General features: G+C 46.4%; 2 protein-coding genes across 4 annotated transcripts in view; one reads left to right on the top strand and one right to left on the bottom strand.

Annotated features, from left to right (window-relative positions):
* The window catches only part of LOC148508045 (uncharacterized), a 48,451-nt gene extending 41,313 nt beyond the window's left edge, over nt 1–7,138 (bottom strand). Inside the window, exons 1-3 of one of the 3 annotated variants that reach the window (XM_088445232.1) lie at nt 6,914–7,138; nt 4,892–4,999; nt 3,504–3,582 (exon numbers count right to left, since the gene is read on the bottom strand). In XM_088445232.1, the coding sequence (XP_088301358.1) occupies nt 3,504–3,537 (34 nt within the window). In that variant the 5' untranslated portion in view covers nt 3,538–3,582; nt 4,892–4,999; nt 6,914–7,138. The remainder of the gene's footprint in view (nt 1–3,503; nt 3,583–4,891; nt 5,000–6,913) is intronic. The other 2 variants (XM_088445229.1, XM_088445231.1) reach the window with 2 other exon arrangements.
* Nucleotides 7,139–7,228: 90 nt separating this feature from the next.
* Nucleotides 7,229–21,870, top strand: part of LOC148508043 (uncharacterized) — a 71,898-nt gene continuing 57,256 nt past the window's right edge. Inside the window, exons 1-8 of the mRNA XM_088445300.1 lie at nt 7,229–7,279; nt 17,146–17,248; nt 17,368–17,465; nt 17,623–17,734; nt 18,326–18,423; nt 18,581–18,692; nt 19,713–19,810; nt 19,956–20,067. Coding sequence (XP_088301426.1) covers nt 17,215–17,248; nt 17,368–17,465; nt 17,623–17,734; nt 18,326–18,423; nt 18,581–18,692; nt 19,713–19,810; nt 19,956–20,067 — 664 coding nt within the window. The 5' untranslated portion in view covers nt 7,229–7,279; nt 17,146–17,214. The remainder of the gene's footprint in view (nt 7,280–17,145; nt 17,249–17,367; nt 17,466–17,622; nt 17,735–18,325; nt 18,424–18,580; nt 18,693–19,712; nt 19,811–19,955; nt 20,068–21,870) is intronic.

Raw genomic sequence — 21,870 nt, 5'->3', positions numbered from 1 at the left:
CCTTGCGGTCAGAAATCGTGCGCTCGCAAATCAGCGAGGGGCTGCTAATTTGATTGACAGAATGTACCGTTTGTGGGTGGTAACAGGGGAAGGTGCTTGAAAACGGGGGAGTGGAGATCCAAACGCAGGCGTGCCAAACGGTCAAAAGGGCGTTTAATGGGTGTGCATAATTAGTAAAGGAGCGTCATCTACCACGTCACTTGGTTGTCTTTTAGCCTGAACTCCTCGCAGTGATTGCGGTAGGAAAATCCTACCACAACCACTGCGAGCAGTTCTGATGCCTTTCGATGTTCCCGATTAATCTAATAAATACCAGAGATGACGCGTGATGCGAACGGCAAAGGGGCGTCTTTACAAAATAGCGAGCGCATTTTTCGTTCGCTCGCTCAGACATAGAGGCGTCAACAAACCGCAAAGAGCGAGCGCTCAATTTAAATAGCCGGCCCCTTTTTTGGAACGACCGTCCGCAAATAGCGTCCGGCTCTGAATCAGGCCCAGAGTCTGTTTGTTAGCTGGCCATCCCTTCTTGTGGAATCCACATAGGACAAAGAGGGAGTCCAAATTCCTGATAGAACTAGTACAGTCCACGTAGATCTTGAGAGCACGGACCACATCCAAAGAGGCCTCACCTGCCGAGAGGTCTGGTGATTGAAAGGCCGGAACCACGATCTCCACATTAAGGTGGAAACGAGAGACCACCTTGGGAAGAAAGCCAGGGAGCTTTCGAAGAACAGTCCTGTTCAGATGAAATATCAGAAATGGGGAGAGTCAGGAGAATTCCCCTAAATCAGAAACCCTACGGGTATCGGATTTAGGGGAAGAAAAAGAGTCTAACCAGAAGAAAAAGTCTTCGCAGTGAGCCATTTGATATCTACTGAATCCAGGGGTTCAAATGGAGGTTCCTGAAGTGCGTGGAGAACAACTGACAAATCCCACGGAGCCACAGGAGGGACAAAGGGAGGTTGTATTTGGAGAACACCCTGTAGGAAGGTATGAACATCCGCAGAGGAGCAATTCTGCTAAGCGGAGTCCGAGATCCAATCCAGCTTGAAGAAAGGTAAGGATTCAAGAAACCCTAAAAACCTGAGGGTCATAGTTTCTAGTAGCACACCACTGGAAATATATATGCCACACCCGGTGAAAAATCTTGGCAGAGGCCGGTTTACACGCTCTGAGCATGGTCTGGACCACAGAGCTAGAAAACCCTTTAGACCTTAGGCGGGATGTCTGAAGAGCCAAGCCATTAAGGACAGATGGGCCAGGTGCAGATGAAGACAGGGACCCTGAGACAACAGGTCTGGTCGTAGAGGAAGTTGGAGAGGAGCGTCTATAGAGAGACTTTGAAGGTCGGAGTACCAATGGCGTCTGGGCCAAGCCGAAACTACCAATAGGACCGTGCCCCCTTCTTTCTTGAACTTCCAAAGAACCCGAGGAAGAAGGGAGACTGGAGGAAAGAGGTACGCAAATGGAAGGTCCACCTCATAGATAAGGCGTCCACGAAGGCTGAGTCGGGGTCCCTTGTCCTGGCCCCGTACATTGGAAGCTTGTGGTGGTGTCGTGAGGCCATGAGGTCCATGTCCAGTAGACCCCATTTGCCCACCAGGCGCTGAAAGACTTCTGGATGTAGAGACCACTCTCCTGCATGCATGTCATGAAGGCTGAGGGAATCCGCTTCCCAATTGAGAATCCCCGGGATGAACACAGCGGAGATGGCCCATTATCTGGGATCTGAGCAAATGGTGCAGCCCATTCCACCTGGAGAGGATCAGGTGTTGTAGGGGCCTGGAGTGGAACTGAGTGAACTCTACCATGTCGAAGGTAAACATCATGGATCCCAAGGTCTGCATCGCACAGTGAATTGACACTCGGCGACTGTGGAGTAACCTGCGCACTCAGTGCTGTAGTGCAGATATTTTGTCTGCTGTCAGGAAGATTCTCTGAGTCCGAGAGTCCAGGAAGGCTCCCAGATGTACCATTCTTTGAGAAGGTGTCAGGGAAGACTTTACCCCTTGATCAGTCAACCGTGCGTTTGTAGAAAGGCAATGGTTACTTGTAGATGGCGGGGAAGAATCTCTGTGGAGCTGGCTAAGAGCAAGAGATCGTCCAAGTACAGAAGCAGTCTGATCCCCTGACGACGAAGATAGGCCGCCATAACTGCCATGATCTTGGTAAAGACCCGAGGAGCTGTAGAAAGCCCAAAAGGCAGTGCTTGAAACTGGTAATGTTGCTGTAGGACAGCAAACCGGGGACCCGCCTTACCTGTCCTCCTTGAGTTCCGGCTGCAGTCTGGGGTCTGAGCAGCCCTGCTAGCTAGGTCCCCCCAGAGCCTCGCCGAGAGTACCTAGCCGATGGCTGGAGTCGCGGCGCTGAGGAGGGGTGATGGAGCAGCAGTGCAGACATCCAGGGGACTGTCTAGCACTGCTTGCTCTGTAGTAAAAAAATTCAAATAAAAATAAATCATAAAATAAAGCTTGGGCTGCTAAATAGCAGCCCCACTGTTCTAACGGTGATCCAGCTCCTGCCAGACACCAACGAAACTGGCTGTGGGTGGGATATAGGGGGAAGGCCCGAAGCATCCTAGGATAGAAAATAGCTTTGCTGTTGGTGTCCGGTCCTCCAAGTGCCACCTACACCCCATTGTCTCCCTGTGGAGCCCTATGGACCCTGAAGAAGAAATAGGCATCCTTTGTTCTTCAACCAGTCACACTCCACATGGCGACGGCTGCCATCTCAGGAGTTGGGAGAGCCTCAGCGGCCACCCTCCATTATGCAGACATCCTAATCCTATAGAGATTGGTTAACGGAGACCAGATCCGCCATTGTGAAAACCAGACCGGTCTTAAAAGATGGAGCCCAGCTGTCCAGTCTCTGTTCTGTATTCTACTTCCTAGTAGCCTGCTTTGGGATTGTGCCAGTAATTGGATATTGAAGCATTGGTGGATCTTGTTAGTTTTTGTACCAGCCAAATGCAGGAGGACATTGAGTTTGGTCCATAGGCAGCTGGCAAGGATACGGCATGGTCCAGTAGCTGGGACACGGCTGAAGCATGAAGGCGATTCCCCTATAGTGTTATAGATAGAACATATATATTTTTGATATCAAATAAAATGACAGTTGTATCTTTCCAGTTGTTTTGCCTAAGAAATTCCAAACTCATGGAGGTTCCGGGTACTCCCCGTCAGCACATAAGGCTGCCTTAGGTACACCAGCTAGGCTGAGTCTGCATAAAGAGATACATAGGGTATATTTACAGCGGGTTTTTAGAAGTGGAGATATTGCCTCTTTCCTGCCTGGGGTGTCGCTCTCTGCTCTGGTGCTTCTAGCACTTTGGTCTGTATCTCATCAGTTTGTTGCATCCGATGAGTGTGCTAGAAACACCAGAGCAGAGAGAGACACCCCAGGCAGGAAAGAGGAACTGCACGGGTTATGACAGGTGCATGGTGCTAGAATTAACACTAGTAATGATAGACAAGAAAAGCCAGTACATGAAAGTCTCCTCTTACCCAGTGATGTGAGGGGCCAGTGATTCTCCTTCATCGCGTCCTTATACAGACCCCTGTTTTTCTCTATATACTCCCCCTCCTGCATGGAGAGATAGACAGTGACATCCTGACACCTTATAGAAACCTGGCACACACATACAGTCATCATATAGACATAGAGTTTGGGCATGCTAACCAGGTCTTTGGATGGGATTAACCAGTTTACGTGGCTAAAACCGGTCTATTTGGGAGCGACAAGCGCAATAATTAATGGACACCCAGATCAATTAAATTGCTCAGTCGGGTACCCAGTAATTATCGCGGCGCAGGAAACAATTGTATTCCTCCCTAGGAATCAGAACAATACTGAGGGAATTAAGAATCTTGTAACAACTAATTATTAGTTGTCTAATACACTGTGTTCATTCTAGCACCCTGCACCTGTCACAACCCGTGCAGTTCCTCTTTCCTGCCTGTGGGTGTCACTCTCTGCTCTGGTGGTCTGTTTCTCAGCAGTTTGTTGCATCAGCTGAGTGTGCTAGAAGGAGCAGAGAGCGACACCACAGGCAGGACAGAGGAACTACATGGGTTGTCACAAGTGCACGGATTGTGACAGGTGCACCCTAGAATGAACACTATAATCTCAAAGAAAGGATGATGGCAGATTGTTGCTGCATTACTTCTTCATATGGATATTTTGTTCTCTTAGTAACAATCACATACATACCACATACATATTTATTAAACATCTAGGATACAATATATTTAAAACAAATGAAACCTAGGGCAGGTTGCCCATTAATAAAGCATAACATATTATATCGACAGCAACTGTAGTTTTTTTTTGTTTTTTTACTTTTTATCGCACATTAGTTCTATGCTTTTACACATTCATTATTTTATTTTTAGAGTTTCCCAATATGTGAAGAATTTTGAAAAAAATTTTGAATGCATATCAATAAAATGAATATTTTATAATGACCGTGATCGGATGATCTTGCTCTGCCAGGCGATCATAGATATTTTGATCACTGATCTGAAAAGAGGGCCCTTATTCATCCAGGAGTAACCCGTTTGGGCTTCTAGGTATTCACCACCACCGTCAGTAACTGCCGTCAATGGGGGGTGATGTCTTGTCTAAAGTGACAGTACAAAGGAGTGCAATATCCAATTGTTTTGGGTGCCCAAGCATTTTGTGCCCAAACCTAGGACTTATCACACATTTCTGCTCGCCACCTCAGGAAGGTGCAGCAGAAATGTGTGCTCCTGAGACTATTCGCGTCCAACTGGAGCAATAGTCCATTAGTAGTAGCCGCTGGCGCAAACAACTTGATTCCCCCTACTTACTCCTCCCACTGCGCAGTGAACGGGTACTTCTCTGCTACCACCAGAATCCTCGAACCACTTACTTCTGGGTCGTGTGGACACGCTGCTCCAGCACTTCCTGGTTAGTGTCAACTAATTCCCACTGGTCTCTCACAATGGACAAGTCTGTACAGGGTAGCAAAGGGCTTGAGCTAGGATAGGAGACACTGGGTTCAATACAGAACAGCTGGAGCACAGAATAGCTTTTCGCGCTACTCTGGGGTCACAGGATACGGCAGTTGAAGCGTCTTGAAATAAGTAGATGTTTATTGCTCAAACGATAATCACAGCATACAAGTAGTTACAGAAGTCAGTACTTTCTGAAGTCAGAGAATATATATATCCTACAGAGCCACATCAGCCCTTTGTATAGGTTTGATTCAGAGATGGACAGTATAGCACAGCCGCAAGGAAGCAGGGGGTTAATAAGAACTCCCGGCTGCCAGACTTAGCTCAGCGCTGTGACACACGCTTAGCCAAAGCATTATTAGTTATACATTTACATGGAGCCTAGCGCCAATAATGTTTATGAAAATGGCACTGCAACACAAGGGATTAACCCAATCAGTGCCATGGACTCCATCTTGACCATGATGGGGTGTCTAGAACCACCAGCAGTGTTACAGCATGCAGGGGCCGTATATAGAGGGATTAGGGGAGGTCCAAGAACAGAACCTTGGAGAAATCCTACTTTTAGTGGAAAGGGGGGGGGGGGAGAGTGAGAGGAGTCATGAGAGGAGACCGAGAAGGAACAATCAGAGAGGTAGTAGGACAGCCAGAGGAGGGCAGTGTCACGTAGACCAAGAGAGTGAAGGATTTGCAGGAGGAGAGGGTGGTCTACGGTATCAAATGCAGCAGAGAGGTCAAGGAGAATGAGCAGGGAGTAGTGGCCCTTGGATTTGGCAGCATGGAGGTCATTGCATACTTTCATGAGGGCAGTTTCAGTGGAATGGAGAGAACGGAAGCCAGACTGAGGAGTGGGAGGAAAGAAAGGTGGTAAGGCAGTTGTAAACAATACACTCAAGGAGTTTGGAAGCAAAAGGGAGGAGACAGATGGGTCGGTATGTTGGAGACCCACTAAACGCGGTAAAACCCTGTCAATTTGGGTGCGACAATTACTGCAGTCGCGCCCGATTGGAGCAACAACTGAACTGCTCCGTCAGGCGCCCAATAACTATCACAGCGCCCAAAACAATTGAATTCCGCTATGTGTTTGTTTGATAATCTCAGCTGAAGTTAAAAATATACTGACATCCAGAGCTTTGAAGGTTAACGGCAGGCAATCATCCATTTCTGTAATCATCCTTTAAGTATATCCCACAGTCAGCTCTGTGTACTGTATTATAAACAGCAGGACATCAAAGTCCCCTCCAACAGCAGAATGTTACTAGGCCACCAGGACTGCTCCCCTTTCTATAATAATAATCACCAGACACCAAAGGCTGCTTCTCCTGTATAACAACAACAAGACACAGAAAGCTGCTCCTCCCATATAATGATAATCATGGACACCAGAGGCCGCTCCCCCTGCATAACAACAATGGGACACCAGAGGCTGCTCCTCCTGTATATTAATAATAGGACACAAGAGGCTGCTACTCCTGTACAATGATGAAAAAAGGAAACCAGCGGTTACTCCTCCTGTATATAACATGACACCAGAGGCTGCTCCCTCTGTATAATGATAATAACAGGACAACAGGGGCTACTGCTACTGTAATAATAATAATAATAATCACGGGCCACTAAAGGTTGCTTCTCCTGTATAATGATAACAGGAAACCAGAGGCTGCTCCCCCTGTATAATAATACAGAACAATAGGGGCTGCTTCTGTTGTATAACAATAATCACAGGACACCAGACTCTACTCCTCCTGTAAAATAATAATAACAGGACACCAGAGACCGCTCCCCCTGTATAATAATAATAATAATAATAACAACAGGACACCACAGGCTGCTCTCCCTGTATAATATTAATAATTACAGGACACCAGAGGCTACTCCTCTGCAACACAGGAACAGGGAACCACAGATTACTCCTCCTGTATAACAAAAATCATTACCTGCAGCCCGAACAGTGGTCTCCCCACGTTATTTACCCCGTATCAGCGGCAGCCGCGCCGTCACCTGGAAGTGGCAATAAAAATAAATACTTTTATTAATCTTTGAAACTCAAAGTGCGGAACCGGATAGGACGCACTGGCGGAAGTCATGTGCAAAATCAGACTGGTGACAATCCTAAGGACCGCTCAGGTACAGTATTTGCATTTGGAACGCATAGCCCGAAAGTCAGATGAAACGCATAGCCCGGAAATCAGGTGGACCGCATAGGCCCGAAGTCAGGTGGAACGCATAGTGGACCGCACAGGACGGAAGTTGTTTGTGTAACATATTCCGGGTGAAAGAGCGGAGGTATTTTCTAGCAGAGCGTAAGTACATACATAGAGCTATAATTATAAATATATAACACACATGTACTGCCTCATGGTTTCTTTACCTCCTGTTTCCTGCATCATACTACTGCTCCCCTGGTACTTTACTAATGCCCTCAACATAGCCTCATACTACTGCTCACCTGGAACTTTACTGATGCCCTCACCATAGCCTCCTACTACTGCTCACCTGGTGCCTTACTGATGCCCTCACCATAGCCTCATATTACTGCACACCTGGTACCTTAGTGATATCCTCACCATAGCTTTATACTACTGCTCACCTGGTACCTTAGTGATATCCTCCCCATCGCCTCATACTACTGCTCACCTGTTACCTTACTGATGTCCTCACCATCGCCTCATACTACTGCTCACCTGGTGCCTTACTGATGTCCTCACCATAGCCTCATACTACTGCTCACCTGGTACCTTACTGATGTCCTCACCATAGCCTCATATTACTGCTCACCTGGTGCCTTACTGATGTCCTCACCATCGCCTCATACTACTGCTCACCTGGTACCGTACTGATACCCTCAACGTAGCCTACTACTGCTCACCTGGTACCTTACTAATGCTCTCACCATAGCCTCCTACTACTGCTCACCTGGTACCTTACTGATCTCCTCTCCATAGCCTCCTACTGCTCACCTGGTACCTTACTGATGTCCTCACCGTAGCCTCCTACTACTGCTCACCTGGTACCTTACTGATCTCCTCTCCATAACCTCCTACTACTGCTCACCTGGTACCTTAGTGATGTCCTCACCATAGCCTCATACTACTGCTCACCTGGTATCTTACTGATGCCCTCACCATAGCCTCCTACTACTGCTCACCTGGTGCCTTACTGATGCCCTCACCATAGCCTCATATTACTGCACACCTGGTACCTTAGTGATATCCTCACCATAGCTTTATACTACTGCTCACCTGGTACCTTAGTGATATCCTCCCCATCGCCTCATACTACTGCTCACCTGTTACCTTACTGATGTCCTCACCATCGCCTCATACTACTGCTCACCTGGTGCCTTACTGATGTCCTCACCATAGCCTCATACTACTGCTCACCTGGTACCTTACTGATGTCCTCACCATAGCCTCATATTACTGCTCACCTGGTGCCTTACTGATGACCTCACCATCGCCTCATACTACTGCTCACCTGGTACCGTACTGATACCCTCAACGTAGCCTACTACTGCTCACCTGGTACCTTACTAATGCTCTCACCATAGCCTCCTACTACTGCTCACCTGGTACCTTACTGATCTCCTCTCCATAACCTCCTACTACTGCTCACCTGGTACCTTACTGATGTCCTCACCATAGCCTCATATTACTGCTCACCTGGTGCCTTACTGATGTCCTCACCATCGCCTCATACTACTGCTCACCTGGTACCGTACTGATACCCTCAACGTAGCCTACTACTGCTCACCTGGTACCTTACTAATGCTCTCACCATAGCCTCCTACTACTGCTCACCTGGTACCTTACTTATGTCCTCTCCATAACCTCCTACTACTGCTCACCTGGTACCTTACTGATGTCCTCTCCATAACCTCCTACTACTGCTCACCTGGTACCTTACTGATGTCCTCACCATAGCCTCATACTACTGCTCACCTGGTACCTTACTGATGTCCTCACCATAGCCTCATATTACTACTCACCTGGTGCCTTACTGATGTCCTCACCATCGCCTCATACTACTGCTCACCTGGTACCGTACTGATACCCTCACCATAGCATCATACTACTGCTCACCTGGAACTTTACTGATGCCCTCACCATAGCCTCCTACTACTGCTCACCTGGTGCCTTACTGATGCCCTCACCATAGCCTCATATTACTGCACACCTGGTACCTTAGTGATATCCTCACCATAGCTTTATACTACTGCTCACCTGGTACCTTAGTGATATCCTCCCCATCGCCTCATACTACTGCTCACCTGTTACCTTACTGATGTCCTCACCATCGCCTCATACTACTGCTCACCTGGTGCCTTACTGATGTCCTCACCATAGCCTCATACTACTGCTCACCTGGTACCTTACTGATGTCCTCACCATAGCCTCATATTACTGCTCACCTGGTGCCTTACTGATGTCCTCACCATCGCCTCATACTACTGCTCACCTGGTACCGTACTGATACCCTCAACGTAGCCTACTACTGCTCACCTGGTACCTTACTAATGCTCTCACCATAGCCTCCTACTACTGCTCACCTGGTACCTTACTGATCTCCTCTCCATAGCCTCCTACTACTGCTCACCTGGTACCTTACTGATGTCCTCACCGTAGCCTCCTACTACTGCTCACCTGGTACCTTACTGATCTCCTCTCCATAACCTCCTACTACTGCTCACCTGGTACCTTAGTGATGTCCTCACCATAGCCTCATACTACTGCTCACCTGGTATCTTACTGATGCCCTCACCATAGCCTCCTACTACTGCTCACCTGGTGCCTTACTGATGCCCTCACCATAGCCTCATATTACTGCACACCTGGTACCTTAGTGATATCCTCACCATAGCTTTATACTACTGCTCACCTGGTACCTTAGTGATATCCTCCCCATCGCCTCATACTACTGCTCACCTGTTACCTTACTGATGTCCTCACCATCGCCTCATACTACTGCTCACCTGGTGCCTTACTGATGTCCTCACCATAGCCTCATACTACTGCTCACCTGGTACCTTACTGATGTCCTCACCATAGCCTCATATTACTGCTCACCTGGTGCCTTACTGATGACCTCACCATCGCCTCATACTACTGCTCACCTGGTACCGTACTGATACCCTCAACGTAGCCTACTACTGCTCACCTGGTACCTTACTAATGCTCTCACCATAGCCTCCTACTACTGCTCACCTGGTACCTTACTGATCTCCTCTCCATAACCTCCTACTACTGCTCACCTGGTACCTTACTGATGTCCTCACCATAGCCTCATATTACTGCTCACCTGGTGCCTTACTGATGTCCTCACCATCGCCTCATACTACTGCTCACCTGGTACCGTACTGATACCCTCAACGTAGCCTACTACTGCTCACCTGGTACCTTACTAATGCTCTCACCATAGCCTCCTACTACTGCTCACCTGGTACCTTACTTATGTCCTCTCCATAACCTCCTACTACTGCTCACCTGGTACCTTACTGATGTCCTCTCCATAACCTCCTACTACTGCTCACCTGGTACCTTACTGATGTCCTCACCATAGCCTCATACTACTGCTCACCTGGTACCTTACTGATGTCCTCACCATAGCCTCATACTACTGCTCACCTGGTACCTTACTGATGTCCTCACCATAGCCTCATATTACTACTCACCTGGTACCGTACTGATACCCTCACCATAGCATCATACTACTGCTCACCTTGTACCTTACGGATGCCCTCACCATAGCCTTATATTGCTGCTCACCTGGTACCTTACTGATGTCCTCATCATCGCCTCATACTACAGCTCACCTGGTGCCTTACTGATGCCCTCACCTTAGCCTCATATGGTAGCTCACCTGGTACCTTACTGATGTCCTCACCATTGCCTCATACTACTGCTCACCTGGTACCTTACTGATGCCCTCACCATAGCCTAATATTACTGCTCACCTGGTACCTTACTGATATCCTCACCATCGCCTCATACTACTGCTCCCCTGGTCCCTTTCTTATATCCTCACCATAGCTTTATACTACTGCTCACCGGTTATCTTCGTGATATCTTCCCCATCGCCTCATACTACTGCTCACCTGGTACCTTACTGATGTCGTCACTATTGCCTCATACTACGGCTCACCTGGTGCCTTACTGATGCCCTCACCATAGCTTCCTATTACTGCTCACCTGGTACCTTACTGATGTCCTCACCATCGCCTCATACTACTGCTCACCTGGTACCTTACTGATGTCCTCACCGTAGCCTCATACTACTGCCCACCTTACCTATGTTCTCACCATCGCCTCATACTATTGTTCACCTGGTACCTTACTGATGCCCTCACCATAACCTCCTACTACTGCTCACCTGGTACCTTACTGATGCCCTCACCATAGCCTCATACTACTGTTCACCTGGTACCTTACTGATGTCCTCACCATAGCCTAATATTACTGCTCACCCCGTACCTTACTGATGTCCTCACCATCGCCTCATACTACTGCTCACCTGGTAAATTAGTGATATCCTCACCATAATCTCATACTACTGCTCACCTGGTACCTTAATGATATCCTCACCATCGCCTCATACTACTACTCACCTGGTACTTTACTGATGTCCTCACCATAGCCTCATACTAGTGCCCACCTGGTGCGTTACTGATGTCCTCACATAGCCTCATACTACTGCCGTCCTTACTGATGTCCTCACCATTTCCTCATACTACTGCTCACCTGGTACCTTACTGATGCCCTCACCATAGCCTCATACTACTACCCACCTTACCAATGTTCTCACCATCGCCTCATACTATTGTTCACCTGGTACCTTACTGATGCCCTCACCATAGCCTAATATTACTGCTCACCTGGTACCTTACTGATGTCCTCACCATCGTCTTATACTACTGCTCGCCTGGTGCCTTACTGATGCCCTCACCATAACCTCATACTACTGCTCACCTGGTGCCTTACTGATGCCCTCACCATAGCCTCCTATTACTGCTCACCTGGTACCTTACTGATGTCCTCACCATCGCCTCATACTACTGCTCACCTGGTACCTTACTGATGTCCTCACCGTAGCCTCGTACTACTGCCCACCTTTCCAATGTTCTCACCATCGCCTCATACTATTGTTCACCTGGTACCTTACTGATGCCCTCACCATAACCTCCTACTACTGCTCACCTGGTACCTTACTGATGTCCTCACCATCGCCTTATACTACTGCTCGCCTGGTGCCTTACTGATGCCCTCACCATAGCCTCATACTACTGCTCACCATAGCCTCCTATTACTGCTCACCTGGTACCTTACTGATGTCCTCACAATCGCCTCATACTACTGCTCACATGGTACCTTACTGATGTCCTCACCACCGTAGCTTTATACTACTGCTCACCTGGTGCCTTACTGATGTCCTCACCATAGCCTCATACTACTACCCACCTTACTAATGTTCTCACCATCGCCTCATACTATTGTTCACCTGGTACGTTACTGATGCCCTCACCATAACCTCCTACTACTGCTCACCTGGTACCTTAATGATGTCCTCACCATAGCCTCATACTACTGTTCACCTGGTACCTTACTGATGTCCTCACCATAGCCTCCTACTTCTGTTCACCTGGTACGTAAAGCCAGCTACACACTAGAATGATATCTTGTTGAACTGACAAAAGCACGATTTTTCTGCTAGTGTAAGCCCCTGATCTCGGCAGGATCATCCAGGTCGGTTGTGCTTTATTCCTGTGACAAAATTCTGAAAAACTGTCACTTCTGTCAATTCGTAACCTATTCCATTTGCCCCTCAGTCTCTTCTGCTCCTGTACTATATATTCCAGACAAGCGGAAACTATAATCTCCAGACTGTATTATTCTCCACAGAGTCCAGGGCAGTGAGGGCCATTATCCACAGCCAGTTTTTTCTTTTTGTTAAAAGACATTGCTCTTGACCAGCCACATCCACATTCTCTGTCCTCTCCTGTTACAGCATTAACCTGTGTTACCCAGTCAACGCTGGTTGTTCTGTATAAATGGGAAAATCCAGCCATCTCTGTCTCCTCTATATCTAAGCTTGGTGGTTTAGCCTTGACTTCCCCACCTTCCTAAACACTTAGGGGTATACAGTGCCTTGCAAAAGTATTCACCCCCCCCCCCCCTTTGCATTTTTCATGTTTTGTTGCCTCACAACCTGGAATTAAAATTGATTGTATGAAGGAAGGTGCATCATTTCATTCACAGGACATGCCTACAACTGTGAAGTTGTGTTTTTTTTACTATTGTGAATCAAACAACATTTAGGACAACATAACAGAAAACTTCAGCGTGCATAACTGTTCACCCCCCTAAAGTCAGTACTTTGTCGAGCCACCTTTCGAGGCAATTACAGCTGCAATAAGCTTTGGATAAGTCTCTATGAGCTTGCCACATCTTGTCCATGGGATTTTTGCCCATTCCTCAAGGCAAAACTGCTCCAGCTCCTTCATGTTGGATGGTTTCCGCCTGTGAACAGCAATCTTCAAGTCTGACCACAGATTCTCAATTGGATTGAGATCTGGGCTTTGACTAGGCCATTCCAACACATTTAAATGTTTCCCCTTAAACCACTCGAGTGTTGCTTTAGCGCAGGGGTGGGGAACCTTTTTTCTGCCGAGGGCCATTTTGATATATATAACATTATTTGCAGGCCATGTCCACTCCGTGTGATGTCACATGGGGGCGGTGCCACAATCGCCGGTGATTACAGCAATGCCTGAACCATAGTGAGGATGCTCCAGGGAGCTGTAAGGGCAGCAGTTTGACCGTCTGAAGCATCCTAAGGACTCTCCAGGCTGACTGCTGCATAGATCCTGGCTGCAGTGTGCCATTCTAGGCACCCTGTTAGCCAGATGAAGCTAGCAGAAAAAAGCTCCAAGGGCCAGACCAAATTATTCCCCGGGCCTTATACGGCCCCCGGGTCTGATGTTCCCTATCCCTGCTTTAGCGGTATGCTTCGGGTCATTGTCCTGCTGGAAGGTGAACCTCCGTCCCAGTCTCAAATCACAGGCAGGCTGAACCAGGTTTTGCTCAAGAATATCCCTGTATTTAGCACCATCCATCTTTCCCTCGACCCGAATCAGTTTCCCAGTCCCTGCTGCTGAAAAACATCCCCACAGCATGATACTGCCACCACCATGTTTCACTGTGGGGATGGTGTTCTTGGGGTGATGGGATGTGTTGGGTTTGCGCCAGACATAGCGTTTTCCTTGGTGAACAAAAAGTTAAATTTTAGTCTCATCTGACAAGAACACCTTCCTCCATACATTTGGGGAGTCACTTACATGCCTTTTGGCAAACTCAAATCGTGTCTTCTTATTTTTAATGCTGGCCATACACGCTACAATTATCGGGACGATCCGCCCGATATCCGCGGATCGCCCCGATAATTGTAGCGTGTGGGGGGGGCGACCAAGGGTTAAATATTGCTCGGTCCGATACGATATTTACCGGTAATCTGTCGGCCGCATCGGGCAGTGTATGCCCAGCGCAGCGGACAGACATTCCCTGTGTTCCGAAATGTCTCCTCCCCCGGGGGCGGAGAGCGGATGTCGGGCTGATACACTGTGAGAGAAATCTCACAGTGTATGCCGGCGACATCTGCGGCTGGCAGGCTGCCAGATAAAATGTCTGTCGGTCTGACAGGCATTTTATCTGGCCGTGTATGCCCAGCATTAGTAATGGCTTTTTTCTGGCCACTCTTCCATAAAGCCCACCTCTATGGAGTGTACGGTTTATTGTGGTCACATGCACAGATACACCAGTCTCTGCTGTGGAACTCTGCAGCTCCTTCAGGGTTACCTTTGGTCTCTGTGCTGCCTCTCTGATTAATGCCCTCCTTGCCCGGTCTGTGAGTTTTGGTGGGCGGCTTTCTCTTGGCAGGTTTGTGTTTTCCATTTGATGATAATGGATTTGATGGTGCTCCGGGGAATCATCAAAGATTTTAATATTTTTTATAACCCAACCCAGAATTGTACTTCTCAACAACTTTGTTCCTGACTTGTCTGGAGAGCTCCTTGGTCTTCATGGTGTGATGCCTCTTGCTTAGTGGTGTTGCAGCCTCTGAGGCTTTTCAGAAAAGGTGTGTTTATACTGACAGATCATGTGACACTTAGATTTCACACAGGTGGACTTCATTTCACTAATTTTGTGACTTCTGAAGGTAATTGGTTGCACCAGAACTTTTGAGGGGCTTCATAGCAAAGGGGGTGATTACATATGCACATGCCAATTTTCAGAATTTTATTTAGAAAGATTGTTTTCTATATATATTTTTATCATTTCACTTCTCCAAATTAGACTGTTTTGTGCAGATCCATCACATAAAATTCAGATAAGAAAATAAGAAAAAATAAATAAATGACAGGTTGTAATGTAACAAAAAAGGTAAAAAGCCAAGGGGGGTGTGAATACTTTTGCAAGGTACTGTATTTACTAAAGTGAGCGTTTTTAGAAATGGAGATGTTGCCCATAGCAACCAATCAGATTCTAGCTATTATCTTCTAGAAGGTGCTAGTTAAGTAGAATCTGGTTTCTATGGGCAACAACTCCACTTTTAAAAACCCACGCTTCAGGAAATATACCCCCACAGTCACTCCATGTGGGGGACAGAAGACTCATCCCTTGATGAAAGTTTGATGGATCTCAAATAAGGGGACCTCTCTGTAACATTATGACATTCGGGGTTCACAATAAAAAATAGTCTTACTCTTTTGGAAAGGATGTGAATTGATTAAGCCTTGTGAACTTTTTTTGTGTTCACTTTTAAACTATTTATGGCACATTATGCACAGAACTACTATCATAGGCTTTTTATTAAAACAAATAATTAAAACTGAAACCTAAGAAATTCGAAATTCTGGAAATACCACAGTGACATCACTCTTATCTCTATTACTAACACAGGGACCTGACTGGGGAGGTGAGGGAGTCTGGGAGTGTCACAGTGACATCACTATTATCTCTATTACTAACACAGTGACATCACTATTATCTCTATTACTAACACAGTGACATGACTGGGGAGGTGAGGGAGTCTGGGAGTGTCACAGTGACATCACTCTTTTCTCTATTACTAACACAGGGACCTGACTGGGGAGGTGAGGGAGTATGGGAGTGTCACAGTGACATCACTCTTATCTCTATTACTAACACAGTGACATCACTCTTATCTCTATTACTAACACAGTGACATGACTGGGGAGGTGAGGGAGTCTGGGAGTGTCACAGTGACATCACTCTTTTCTCTATTACTAACACAGGGACCTGACTGGGGAGGTGAGGGAGTATGGGAGTGTCACAGTGACATCACTCTTATCTCTATTACTAACACAGGGACCTGACTGGGGAGGTGAGGGAGTCTGGGAGTGTCACAGTGACATCACTCTTTTCTCTATTACTAACACAGAGACCTGACTGGGGAGGTGAGGGAGTATGGGAGTGTCACAGTGGCATCACTATTATCTCTATTACTAACACAGGGACCTGACTGGGGAGGTGAGATAGTCTGGGAGTGTCACAGTGACATCACTATTATCTCTCTTACTAACACAGGGACCTGACTGGGGAGGTGAGGGAGTCTGGGAGTGTCACAGAGACATCACTCTTTTCTCTATTACTAACACAGGGACCTGACTGGGGAGGTGACGGAGTCTGGGAGTGTCACAGTGACATCACTCTTTTCTCTATTACTAACACAAGGACCTGACTGGGGAGGTGAGGGAGTATGGGAGTGTCACAGTGGCATCACTATTATCTCTATTACTAACACAGGGACCTGACTGGGGAGGTGAGGGAGTCTGGGAGTGTTACTGTTTCACTTCTATATCTGTTAATTAAATATTGATTTGTTTTAGAGGGGTGAGTGACCAGTACCAACTTTGTGACTCCAGAGCGGATCACTCCTATCACTGTGCCAGAAAGATAAACTACAAAACTGTGTTATATCTCAGGAGTGTATATTTTTCAATATCATTTCGGTGAGATCCTCTCTAGAAACAATTGTATTAAAATTTTCTTGTAATATTATGTACAGTACATTAGAGATTCCCCGTCCTATTTGTGGAGAGTAGGAGTAAATACAAAGATGATGCTAATTCAGTTTATTGATGTTCTGTGCTCAGCAGTTTCTTCAATAAATATAAATTAAGGGAGCAAGAAGACACAGAGGTTTGGGACTGTAGAAGGACGTGATGATGGAGAATCACCGGCCACTCACATCACTGGGTAAGAGGAGACTTCAATTTATTGTAATGTGGAGAGCAGTTTAAATGGTCATCTAGATGCACAGATTGTGTGATAGTCGCATAGGAACAATGTACTCAGTCACTGTGTGTCTCCTACAGATGGACCCAGTAGCAGAGATACCCCAGAGAGATGTCCCTGTCCTCTTTATACACAGGATTGTACAGAGGAGAATCACAGGACTCCACAGGAGGATCCGGTAGGTGGGATGTAGGCTCTCACCAAGTACCAAACTGACTTCTCACTATATGATCTGTAGAGAAACTGTGTTGATACACTGATTTTCTACTGTTTAATCCTATAAAATGATATCAAATATTATTACATTGTAATTTTATTGTTTGTGGGTTAATTAGGGTGAAAATCTGACTAATATTAAGGTAGAAGATATGGAGGAAGAAGAAGAGATGTATGTGAGAGGTGATCAGCAGAGTAAGGAGGAGGAAATCCCTACAGATATCAGCACAGGTGAGTAATCATTGATTAAAGAACAGAGTCACATTACTATTATTATCATTATAATTATTATAATATCTTTAGTTTTCCGTTCAGTGTTGTCAGGCCAATTATTGTACCGTTACAGTTGGATATCAGTATAATTCATTGGAGGCGGATAACTGGACTTAGTTTTGCTCACTTTATACCCAGAAAAGCTGACCATTGTATAAGGTGGGCGCTAACTCTCTCAAAGTACAATGTTACCGCACTTTGATGTGATCACCATGAGATTGTGGAGCTTGTCATCTCTTTTTATGTAGCAGTAGAGTTATAAATAGTTTCCATCCACCCTACTCGCACACATTTTGAACACTTGGAAAGTGCCAACAATAAAGCAATATTAAGGTGCGAGGGCTCATGGGGTTCCGAGTTAATGTTTAGCTCTTTTACCATACCAGCTGGTTGGTTTGCCTGGAAGCAAGCTTGTGTACCAGTCGGGCACCCCGGGACTTCTGTTATGGTGCAAAATCACTTAGGCAAATAGTTGGTAAAGTAAAACATACTTTTACTGTAAATGAACAACACACAGAATAAAGCAGTGTCACTGTGTGTCTCCTACAGATGGAGCCAGTAACAGAGATACCCCAGAGAGATGTCCCCGCCCTCTTTATTCCCAGGATTGTACAGAGGAGAATCACAGGAGCCCACAGGAGGATCAGGTAGGTGGGATTTAAGGTTTCGCCTAATACCATAGTGGCTGTCACTATATGATCTGTGGAGCAGCTGTGTGTGTCTTATACTCTGATATTCTATTGTTTCATCTCAGTTAATTTAATTCGACGTTATTAAAGTGTTGTTAATTTTGGGGTTGTTTAGGATGAAGATCTTGGTGATATTAAGATAGAAATTGTAGAGGAGGAAGAAGAGACGTATGTGGGGGGTGACCAGCAGTGTAAGGAGGAGGAAATCCCTACAGATATCAGCACAGGTGAGTAATAATCACTTATTACAGAACAAAGTCACATATTCTCCTTGTTTTGTCACTACATCAGCCTCTTATTCTATACCTTTTATGGGCAATCCAATATAGTTCTACCTTCAAAAGGATCACACATTACTCTTAATTATAATAATGAAAATACCATCAGAAAATTAATTTAACACCATCAAATATCCCCCCTACATGCCATCACTTGTCACAGAATGCACCCACATGCCCTCAGACCTCCCTCAAGGCCTCAACTCCCGCATGTGCTCATACCATTCAAATCTCCCTATATGCCACTTAGACCTACCCATATGCCACCTCAGAATTCCCTACTCCCCCTGTAATTGGTTGTGCTGTAGTGTACATACTAGGTCATGCAACTTGGAAGACAGCAGCTCACCACTAGTCTTCAGCTAGGTACACGCTATACAATATATCGTACACATCGTGTAGTGTGTACGTCTGATCCAGTCGTTCATCGCCCCGTCCCATCTGCTATTCTGGCAGGGCAGATTGGACAATGCAATGAACGACACGGTGCAGTTACACTCAACATGTAATGACACATTGTGCCGTCCTACACCGGATAGTGCAGTGCGCACAGCGCGTGTGATGTATCGTTACATCGCATCACATAGTGTATACCCAGTTTTATTCCCTGCTTTATAACACTGCATAGACCGTAATAAGATGGTCAGATCAGGAGCACAGGGCTGGTGGGTTATGCCACGAAGATTGTGATATGGAGGAACTCACTCAGTGTTCTCTTCAGCTTTTTCCACCATACCATGATGTGATTGGGAGCTGTTTGCCCATGGATAGGGATAATTTGGTATACTGCAGGCACTGAGGGCTCCCATTGTGACTCCTGCAACAATACCCATACAATAACAAGCTGCACTCGTATGGTTTTCATCACTCACATTTTCACACCATAGTCCTGTGATAGAAGTGCGTGACCACTAAGATGCTAACCTCTTCTGATATACAATGTAGTCAGTCACTGTGTGTCTCCTACAGATGGACCCAGTAACAGAGATACCCCAGAGAGATGTCCTCGTCCTCTTTATTCCCAGGATTGTACAGAGGAGAATCACAGGACCCCACAGGAGGATCAGGTAGGTGGGATTTAGGCTCTCACTAATACCAAAGTGACACATTTGAGCAGCTGTGTGTGTCTTATACACTGATATTCTACTGTTTATTCTCAGTTAATGAAATCAGATATTATTAAAGTTTGATTTTATTAATTTGTGTGTTTAGGGTGAAGAACCAGCTAATATTAAGGTAGAAGATACAGAGGAGGAAGAAGAGATGTATGTGAGGGGTGATCAGCAGTGTAAGGAGGAGAAAATCCCTACAGATATCAGCACAGGTGAGTAATAATCATTGATTAAAGAACAGAGTCACATATTCTCCTTGTTCTGTCACTGTAGCAGCCTCTAATTCTACACCCTTCTCTGTCAGTACAGACTAATGAGGACAATGTATCTGCCCAGTGGGGGAGTCAGGAGCCATTAGTCCCTATTACACTGTGCGTTACCAGCCCAGAGATTCAACCAGTCTCCTCCCAACACTCTCTGGTGTATCTCATACATCAGGAGCCATCAGCCCCTATTATACTCCTGCTCTCCTCCTCACATCATGTCACTGTGTGTTACCAGCCCAGAGTTCTGACCAGTCTCCTCCTCACACTCTCTGGTGTATCTCATACATCAGTTCAAGTAGGTATTCAATCACTGATAATGGGATGATACCCTGTGTGGCATTACCTATTGTTCTCTCTGTGCACTACCATATAGCATTACACATTATCCTCCTCATGTGTAGCAACTCTGTTGCGAACTCCCTCTTTGCTCCGCTTTTCTGTCCTGCTGCTCTCCTTCCCTTTCAGTTCCTGTCTACCCTGAAGCTTCAGCCTATAGTTGTAGCTTGATTCTGGCCCTAGGGCTCTGCTAACTGAGGTGCATCAGGGGGGACATACAGAGGCTAGTGTGAATTCAAATAGAAGTAAAAAACATGGCCATTTCTAAGAATACCTGTAAACTTACTATGCATAAATAATATCAACAAAACTTTTATTCAATTTTTTTTAATATCTATGGACAGCGTGTCGATCGGCCCTCTACACTTTCGTAGCCGACGTTCACTTCACATCAATGGCACATGGTGCTCTTCAGTTTCCACGTCGGTTATTCGCAATGGTGCCATTTGTCCAGTCACGATACACCTTCACCACAGCAGCACGTGTACAGTGTCTGCTTCAAAAAACTCAAGTGTTTGTATGTATGCATGTGTGTAGTATATGGATGCGCATTGTGGTTGGACTGTGTCACTGGCTATCAAGGCTTCCTGTCCCTTGATGTTACTCAAATATGGGGTTTGGGTAGAGTTGTTCCATGTGGCTGCAATCCACATGCCACCATGGCTGGGTCCAAGCGTTGGGCCTGGCAGTAGGTTTGTGTTATTTTTGAAGCCAATGTTTTATTAGATCAACAACAGATCCTGTTTATACTTTTATAATTGTAATAAAATGTTTGTAGATTATTGAATGTAAGCTCTCATGAGCAGGGCCCTCCTCCCTCATGTGCTTTTCCTTCCATCCCTTATACCTGTCAGGTTGCGGCCTAGGATTGGTTGTTACTTACCTCAGCGCCGGCTTCCCCTGACCTCCCGAGCGGTCAGACGCCAGGCGCTGCTGCGGGTAACGCGCTGAGGACTATACCTGGGGTCTGCTGGGACATCCATATGCTCTCTCCGTGATGTGGTTCCTGCGGTTATCGTCATGGTCGCAGCCATGACAGTCTATTTCCTGATTAGCCCTTTACCCAATGGTAGCATTGGTTGCTGTCAGCTGACATTATCCTCCAATGGACTGCTACCTTAGGGTATTTAACCGGGCTCTGGACAACAGGAAGTCGCCTGTACAATGTCGTTACTTCCAGTGAAGACTGACTGTTGCAGCGTTCCAGGTCCCAAACTGTTGCTTATAGTGACTTGTTCCTAGTGTTTATCCACGGTGTGTGTACTCAGTACATCTTCTGAGTACACTCTCCTAGAGTCATCTACTGTGCTAATTCTGCGTCTGAAGCCGCAGTGTGTGTACTTAGTACGGCATCCAAGTACAAGCTCCTAGTGCCATTCTCCTGTGCCAGTTCTGCATCTGAAGCCACAGTGT

The sequence above is a fragment of the Taudactylus pleione genome, unplaced genomic scaffold, assembly GCF_031769625.1.
Source record: "Taudactylus pleione unplaced genomic scaffold, aTauple2 ptg000377l, whole genome shotgun sequence".
Lineage (NCBI taxonomy): Eukaryota > Metazoa > Chordata > Amphibia > Anura > Myobatrachidae > Taudactylus > Taudactylus pleione.
The sequence above is the reverse complement of the archived record's forward strand: the minus strand, read 5'-3'. Positions and strand labels throughout refer to the sequence as shown.